The 8,342-nt window shown below is 38.1% G+C and overlaps 1 protein-coding gene across 1 annotated transcript; it reads right to left on the reverse strand.

The window, feature by feature from the left end:
* Positions 1-6: 6 nt before the first annotated feature.
* On the reverse strand, positions 7-5,897 carry LOC101005632 (protein PRRC2C-like; the record flags this gene model as incomplete). Its single annotated transcript, XM_031661614.1, is given in 6 exon segments — positions 7-1,154; positions 1,157-1,301; positions 1,303-1,399; positions 3,857-4,067; positions 5,049-5,298; positions 5,728-5,897. Coding segments are annotated over 6 exon segments (2,021 nt in total), but the record flags the coding sequence as incomplete, so codon positions are not given.
* Between the last annotated feature and the right edge of the window lie 2,445 nt (positions 5,898-8,342).

Below are 8,342 nucleotides of genomic sequence, written 5' to 3' on the forward strand. Positions count from 1 at the left end.
AGGTTTTTTGTTTTCAGGCCGTTCCTCTCTTTTGGGAAGTTTGCCTTTACTTAAACTATGCTTGTCACTTGCACTTTCATGAATTTCACTGTCTGTGTCAGTCTCTGAACCCCGCTGTCGTCTTCTTTTGGGGACAACTTCAAAATCGGAGCTCTCACTCCGTGTTTCACTTTCTTCTCGCTGTCTGAGAGGCCCTGAGGGTACATGCTCTGCTCTTGGCTTATTGTCTCTATACTGAGGATAATCTCGAGTGTGTCCCCTACCACCCCTGCCACGCCCTCCATAAGAACCTCTATAGCTTCGACCTCTGGAGTAATATTCACCTCGGCCTCGACCTCTGTATCCTTGATCTGGAAACCAATCTCTATCTCTAGCTTCTTTCCAGTAGGTCCTGGGAGGTAAAGTTGATTCTTTTTTAATTGCTGGTCTTGAATCTGGACGAGGCCTCTCCATAACAAGGTCTTTGCTGATGACTTTCTCAGGTTGTTTTTCTTCTTTGACTATTGGTGCTGCCACAGGCTGTTGGTTTACAGTCTTAACTGCAGGCTCTACCTGAACAGTACTCACAGGTTCCAGAGACTTCTCAGTATCCTGAGATGGTTTTTGAGCCAAAGTTGCAGTTTCTGTTGAAGGAAATTTCTCTGCTTCTGGTTGAATTGGTGGTGGAACTGACTGTGGCTGAATCGGTGCTGGTGGCTGAGGTGGTGGTGGGGGAGGAGGAAGATCCTTCTTTTCCGTCTTTTCAGGCTTTATAACTACTTTTTCAGTCACCTTTTCGGTCTTTTCTCCTTCTTTCTCCTTCCTCTGTTCCCATTCCTCTTTCATATCTCTAAGTACAGGTTTTTTAATGGGACCTGATCTTCTCACAGGTCTATCATTACCTTCTTCCCTTCTGTTGGAGCTTGGTCGTGGGCCCCAACGAGTTTCTGATTTAGATTTATATACTTTTTCAGGTTTTGGTCCTTCGGAAGATCATATAAAGCCTTCCTTTTTTGGTTTCTCCTCTGGCCTTTCTGTTGGTTCTTTTGAATCAATGCATCTGCTGGTTACTTTAGGAATGCCTGCAGATGGTTCACTTCTCTGCTCATCTGGTTTTTGCATATGGTTAGATCCATGGGAAACACTCCTTTTCCGGGAAGGCTGACTTTCTACACTGAAATCCGCTCCTCTTGTGGAGTGGGTAAGGTCTTTTGATCAGGTGCTTCAAAACAAGCAGACTGATTATTTGCATCAGTATGGTGAGGTCTAACATCTTCCACAGATCTGCTTAAAAACTTTTGTACTTCTGCCTCACTTGAGGCAAAGTCTGACAAAGTCTGCCTTTGGATGGGCCTCTAATTGATTATGTTCTACAGAATAAGCAGCAGTAATCTGTTCCTGGTCCAACGCAGCTTCAGACCTATGATGATAAGAATTCAAAGGTATAACCAACAAAGCAATCTTCCCCACGTGAAGTATATAGCAAAATAATACCTCTAAAACAGAAAGCAAAGACTCTTAACCATAATGAGAATCTTTCTCTCGCTATATAAAAAGTTTAGAGGAGAATTACTCACAGTAGCCAAGAGGTGGAAACAGCCTAAATATCCAATAGCTGAATGGATAAAGAAAATATGGTATACACATACAACAGAATATTATTCAGGGATAAAAAAGAAGGAAATAGTGTCATATGCTACAACATGGATAAACCCTGAGGACATTATGCTTAAGTGAAGTCAGTCAGTCAGGACAAATACCTTACATGAGGAACGTGAAGTAATCAACCTCATCGAAGCAGAAACCATAATGGTGGCTGCCAGGGGCTAGGAGTAGGGAGAAATAGGAAATATAGGTATAGGTATAATATAGGAAATACAGGTAAAGGTAAAAATAGGAAATAGGTATAAAGTTTCAGTCATGCAAGATAAAAAAATGTTCTGGAGATCTGCTGTATAACATTGTGTTTACAGTTAACTACATGGTACTATATAATTAAATTTTTGTTAAGAGGATAGATCTAACGTTCTAAGTGGTTTCTACCACAAACACAAATGGGGCTGGGTGTGGTGGCTCATGCCTGTAATCCCAATCCTCACTTTGGAAGGCCGAGGTGGGCGCATCACCTGAGGTAGGGAGTTTGAGACCAGCCTGACCAACATGGAGAAACCACATCTTTACTAAAAATACAGAATCAGCTGGGCGTGGTGGCACATGCCTGTAATCCCAGCTACTCAGGAGGCTGAGGCAGGAGAATCGCTTCATCCCGGGAGGCGGAGGCTGTGGTGAGCTGAGATGGCGCCATTGCACTCCAGCCTGGGCAACAAAAGTGAAACTCCGCTTCAAAAAAAAAAAAAAAATATAAAACATAAAAAAATAAAGGGCCTGGAGTAGGGGCTCACGCCTGTAATCCTTGCACTCCGGGAGGCAGGAGGATCACTTGAGCCCAGGAGTTTGAGACCAGTCAGGGCCATATGACAAAACTCTGTCTCTACAAAAAATACAAGAATTAGCCTGGTATGGTACTACATGCCTTAGTCCCAGCTACTCAGGAGGCTGAGGTGGGAAGATCACTTGAGCCTGGGAGGTCAAGGCTGCAGTGAGCTGTGATTGATTACATCACTGCACTCCAGCCTGGCTGACAGAGCGAGACCCTTCTCAAAAAATAAAAATAAAAAATAGAAATAAATAAATGAAGTTTATTCCTTAAGGAAAAACAAAGTTAAGACCATGCTGATGTGAATTTCTAATCTATCAAGATTAGTAATTTCCACCTAGAATGAAAGAGTACACTAGAGTAAGCTTATCTGTCCCAATTAATTACAAATAATTATAAAACATTACAAAAAAACCACACCCCATTAAAGGGCAGGAAGTTCTAACTGGATGGCTATAAATTATTACAGTCATCACCAATTGTGTGCCATTTCAAAGTCAACTTTGTATTATTATATTTCTCCTTATCTTGGCCTTAAAAATGTTCCCTAAAATACTGTTAAAATGGAAAAATTACATCTAGCTAGATTATGTAAGCATTGTAGATACACTTAAATTTCTTTACACCTACTCTACAATAAAGACATCCCAAATGGCTGCACACGATGGTTCACGCCTGTAATCCCAGCACTTTGGAAGGTCAAGGCAGGCAGACTGCTTGAGCCTAGGAGTTCAAGACTAGCCTGGGCAACATGGCAAAACCCCATCTCTATAAAAAATACAAAGATTATCACAAGGTCAGGAGATCGAGACCATCCTGGTTAACATGGTGAAACCCTGTCTCTACTAAAAATACAAAAAATTAGCCGGGCGTGGTGGTGGGTGCCTGTAGTCCCAGCTACTCGGGAGGCTGAGGCAGGAGAATGGCGTGAACCTGGGAGGCGGAGCTTGCAGTGAGCTGAGATCACACCACTGCACTCCAGCCTGGAAGACAGAGCAAGACTCGGTCTCAAAACAAAAAACAAACAAACAAAAACAAAGGTTAGCACGGTGTGGTGGTGTACGCGTATAGTCCCAGCTACTCAGGAAGCTGAGGTGAGCCGATCACTTGAGCCCGGGAGGTGAAGGCTGCAGTGAGCCGAGATCACACCACCGCACTCCAGCCTGAGAAACAGAGTAAGTTCCTATCTCAAAAAAGAACCTACCAATTTCAACATCTAATACTAAATTACAGCATACAATTGAGTACAAAACCAGGTTACAAAATGCCCTAATGAATACAGAGAATATGTCCAAAGAGTAAGTGTAGTATGCTAAATTAAATAGAAGGAAACCAGATTTATGCTTCAGTCCTAAATTGGAATGATCTTCAGAAACACTATACAGTTTTCCTTTTACCAAAGTATTCTGTATAGTCTATTAAATTGAAATAATTTATTACCTTACATCCTCAGGCTCTTCTGTTGCTTTGGGAGTAGTTGCTTGTTGAGGCTCAGCATGAGGATAGGGATCTGACCCCCACAGCATACGAGGCTCAGAAAGAGAAATTGCATGATCTCTTGCAGATCGAGCTATATGCTCAAATGACTCAGAACTGTTTGGTGACCCTTCCATCTGGTCTCTTCTCATTAACGGTTTAGGAGGAATCATTCCTGTAACGAAAGTTGAGAAAAAGGTGAAATGAGGCTTTTGAAAAATGAAAGAAACAAAATCATGATAGACATATAATACAGATTACTAATTGTTACATGGGATTCTCCATATTAAAAGCATTTTTTTCCTGAGTAAAAGATTGGTGGAAATTATGTAAGGGTTGTTCTGTGAATGAAATTTTATCACTGCTGTTAAATAAAAATTGCATTTAAGAACCGAGGAAGCAAAATCAGCAAAATCACAATAGCGGCCTGTTTCACTTCAAAAGAAATAAAATATTATGCATATAAAAATCAGACACCAAGTACTGTGACTCTGGATGTCAATACAAACATCATGAAAATTATACCATAACTTCCAGAGAAAATTCTTTCCTAAATTCCATTAACCTACCTTAGTTGGTCAATATTCTACAAAATATGCCACTTAAATTTCCAAATACCAGTATAAATTTAAAAATCTTGATTTGTGATCAGCTTATCATCCCTAAATTTTCCTCTGTAACATTTTGGTAATAGATTATCTAGATTTATTCTGATGGATTCCATAAAAGACTACTAAATTCACTTTTTTTCCCCCTCTAACCTATAAGGAAATGCAAGTGTTAGGTTGGTAAATGATGGAAGAGGAACTTGAAAAAGAACAGATCATAATGTATGGACAAAATTCAAATGCCGAGAACACTTTAAAGAAGAAAAACAATGTAGCCAATAACAGATACTGTTAATAAGATATAATTATTTCCATCTGAAGTTTTAAATAATACTCACAAAACAGAAATGAAGTAGTATTTTGTTCTTGCCACATAAGCAATATGAGTGTCAGATATTTAATTACTTGATGCTGAAAGTTACATAATTTTGATTAAAAATCTAGAGGTTTAAGTTTTTCCTAGATTACAACTCTCAAAGGAACTGAAACTCAAAGCAGGGAAAAAAAAATTTTGATCCTGTAAAACTATAAATGCAAATTCAACTGACCAGGATGAATGGGTGGAATATCCATAGCAGGTCTGCCTGACATCATTCGAGGATCCATGTAGGACTGCATCATGAGCCACCTTGGATCAAAACCCATAGAAGCCAAATGCTGAGGATGAGGCTGCATAGGCTGATAAAGAGGTCTGTGTGGTGGAGGAGGGACAGAACTACTGGATGGTTGTGAAGGAACAGTCTGTGGAAGTACACCTTGCTGTTGCTGCTGCTGCCACTGCTGCTGTTTCATCTGTTCCTGAAAAAGTAAGATCCCATATCTTGAGATTTTAGTTCCACATGACAAATTAATATAATCAATCATATCACAAAATAATCACCTGTTTTGAATCCTTGAAGGAAAAGTAGGAGTTCAAAAGATATTTAACAGTTAGAGTCGGCAAGACAAAAGACTGAAAGATGAACTGTAACATTTTACCTTATACTCAAGCACTGTATAATCTATCTCCTAGAAATGGAAGATGGTGTCTATAAATGAGGCAGAAGATCAAAAGGAATGACACAGAAGGTCAAGGTAAAACCCACATTAACTTTTATTTACAAAGAAAAATAATTTCAAGGGAACTTTGTGTGCTTTATGCATTATAAGTTTTATGTCTAATTTCCCAGATTATTGCATAATAACCATTTCAATCAGACATACATGATAAAATATTTTTATCATTACCTGCTGCCGCTGGAATCGTGGAGGTAAAGACTTCTGAAACTGTTTGAAATAGCCAGATAATACAGCCGGCCGAGGTTGAGACCCTGATTCTGGTTCTGTTTCATGCACCACTGGTGTGGCTTCCTTTTCACTGCGATTGCTGTCTTGTCTAGTGAAAACGGGTTCCTCCTCTGCTCAAAGAAAAGGTGAAAGGTATTCATCTATGACACTTATCAAACACATGATTTTTACACAGACTGAGGTATAATAAAAGTTAATGAGGAAGAAAATATCCTCCACACCCTAAAACATTATTTTCTACTTTAACATTGGTAGTTATCAACGAGGTAACATTAGATTATCAAAACCTTAGATTTCCTAAAAGCTGCATTCTTAGAGATGGAGAGCAGAGATCCAAATGCTTCATCATATAAAATCTATGTTTGATTTTTTTTTAAATAATGAAACATTTCCAACTCTACCTATTTTTTTTGTTTCAATAAACATCAATGTAATTGTCAGTATTTACTGGTAGTTCATTAAAATCTACATGAAAACACAAATGGCCTACAAACACTTAAAAAGAGAGCATGTTGGTTTATTTAGTTATTTATTGGATAAAGGGACTATTATCTATAAGGAAAACTAATGAGTTTAAGTCTGAAGACAACAGAGTGATCACCAGTTATCTTCAAACATAATTCATTCTACAATGTCATTTGTCACAATTACAAAGCCATGCTTATTACAAGTCTTTTCTCAAATGACTAGTAATGAATTTAAAATGGAAGATTATCTCCCAATGTAAAAGCATGCTGTTAAGAATCACAAATAACATTTTTATTGCTTGGATTACATTCAATATTAAGAATGTTGTAAAAGAGTGAGCAGGTCATGGTGGTGCACGACTGTAATAACAGTTACTCAGGAGGCTGAGGTGAGAGGGTCACTTGAGCCTGGGAATTTGAGACCAGTCTGGGCAACACAGCAAAAAAAAAAAAAAAAAAGAATGTTGAAAGGGAAAATAATACACTGGACGAAGAAGAGCTATATGGGTACTGACTTTAAAATCACATGTGTCTTGAGAACATCTCAGAGAGCATTAAAACAAACAAAAAAATTGTATGTGTCTAGTATCAGAATTGAGGGGGAAAAAAAAAATCACATGGGTATATCTCACTGTTAAACCAAGCTAAAATTAGCTTGCCATGAGAATATATAAAATGTGAATGAAAATAAAAGCACAAATAAAACTTATTAAACTATGATAATGTTTTCCTTTCTCTTGTGAACACTTTATTTCACTATTTTGGTGTTACGAGCAATCTTCATAAGTACTTATGTAATATAAGCCCACTATCAATAGCACAGTTTCTCTAGATTGATTACTACGAAAAAAATCTGAAATCTTAGAGTCTTAACAAATGATCCATGAAGGCCTTTTTGGCCTTTATGGCCTTTATTTCATATGGCCTTTATTTCATAAAAAAAATTAAAGATAAAATACTCATACTCTTACGGTTACATTAAGAGCCAAGTTTGAAGGTAACCCTGCATATAAATAAAAACTTTATTTTTAAAAACACATTCTTATTATTTTAAGCAGCAGTGCCTTGTAGAAAAGAGCATGAGAGGTCAGGTTAGAAAACTTACAATATTTCCATATCAGAAAATACACTGAAATAAAACTGCATTTCTATTTTAATTCAAGTCGTTCATTAAAACTAAACTTTAGGCCAGGCGCGGTGGCTCACGTCTATAATCCCAGTAGTTTGAGAGGCTGAGGCAGGCGGATCACAAGGTCAAGAGATCGGGACTATTCTGGCCAACATGGTGAAACCCCGTCCCTACTAAAAATACAAAAATTAGCTGGTTGCAGTGAAACGCGCCTGTAGTCCCAGCTACTCGGGAGGCTGGGGCAGGAGAATGGCTTGAACCTGGGAGGCAGAGTTTGCAGTGAGCTGAGATTCCACCATTGCACTCCAGCCTGGAGACAGAGTGAGACTCTGTCTCAAAAAACAACAACAAAAAAACCCTGAACTTTAACTTTGCCAAGACTTTATACTATATTTGAATGCCATTAATCAGTCTACAAGCCAACTTGGAGAAGAACAAAAAAGTTGATTAGATCTAGAAAAAGAATTTTATTTTAAAGTATAATTACTCTAGGAAACTACAGTTTAATAGCATATCAACTACACCATGGAAGCTTGCATGTTTAAACTGATTAAACAGCAAACCTGAAATTATGAGCTAGGTGCAGTCATTTAATGATGATAATCCAACATTCTCATTAAGCTCTATGCCAGTTCAGTTTTAGAGGTATTCATGCATGTGAACAAATGAGATTTTGTTTAGTTAAATGTCTTGGAGTCAGAAAAAAGCAGGGGGAGAATCAGTACATGTGACTAGGAAGTCAATACAATTCTGCAGATAAAACAGAAATGAAGCCCATCTAATAACTGAGAAACACTTCAGGGATGTCTGTTCATATACAGAATTAGAAAACATGGCTCTAGCCCATATTTTGTACTGGAAATGCTATCATAAAACAATCGTTTTTATTTTGATGACATATATTTAAAATATACAACCCCCAAACTGTAACCAACAAAAAGCTCTTTGTAAAGTTTATA

This window comes from Papio anubis, unplaced genomic scaffold (assembly GCF_008728515.1).
Source record: "Papio anubis isolate 15944 unplaced genomic scaffold, Panubis1.0 scaffold2028, whole genome shotgun sequence".
NCBI lineage: Eukaryota > Metazoa > Chordata > Mammalia > Primates > Cercopithecidae > Papio > Papio anubis.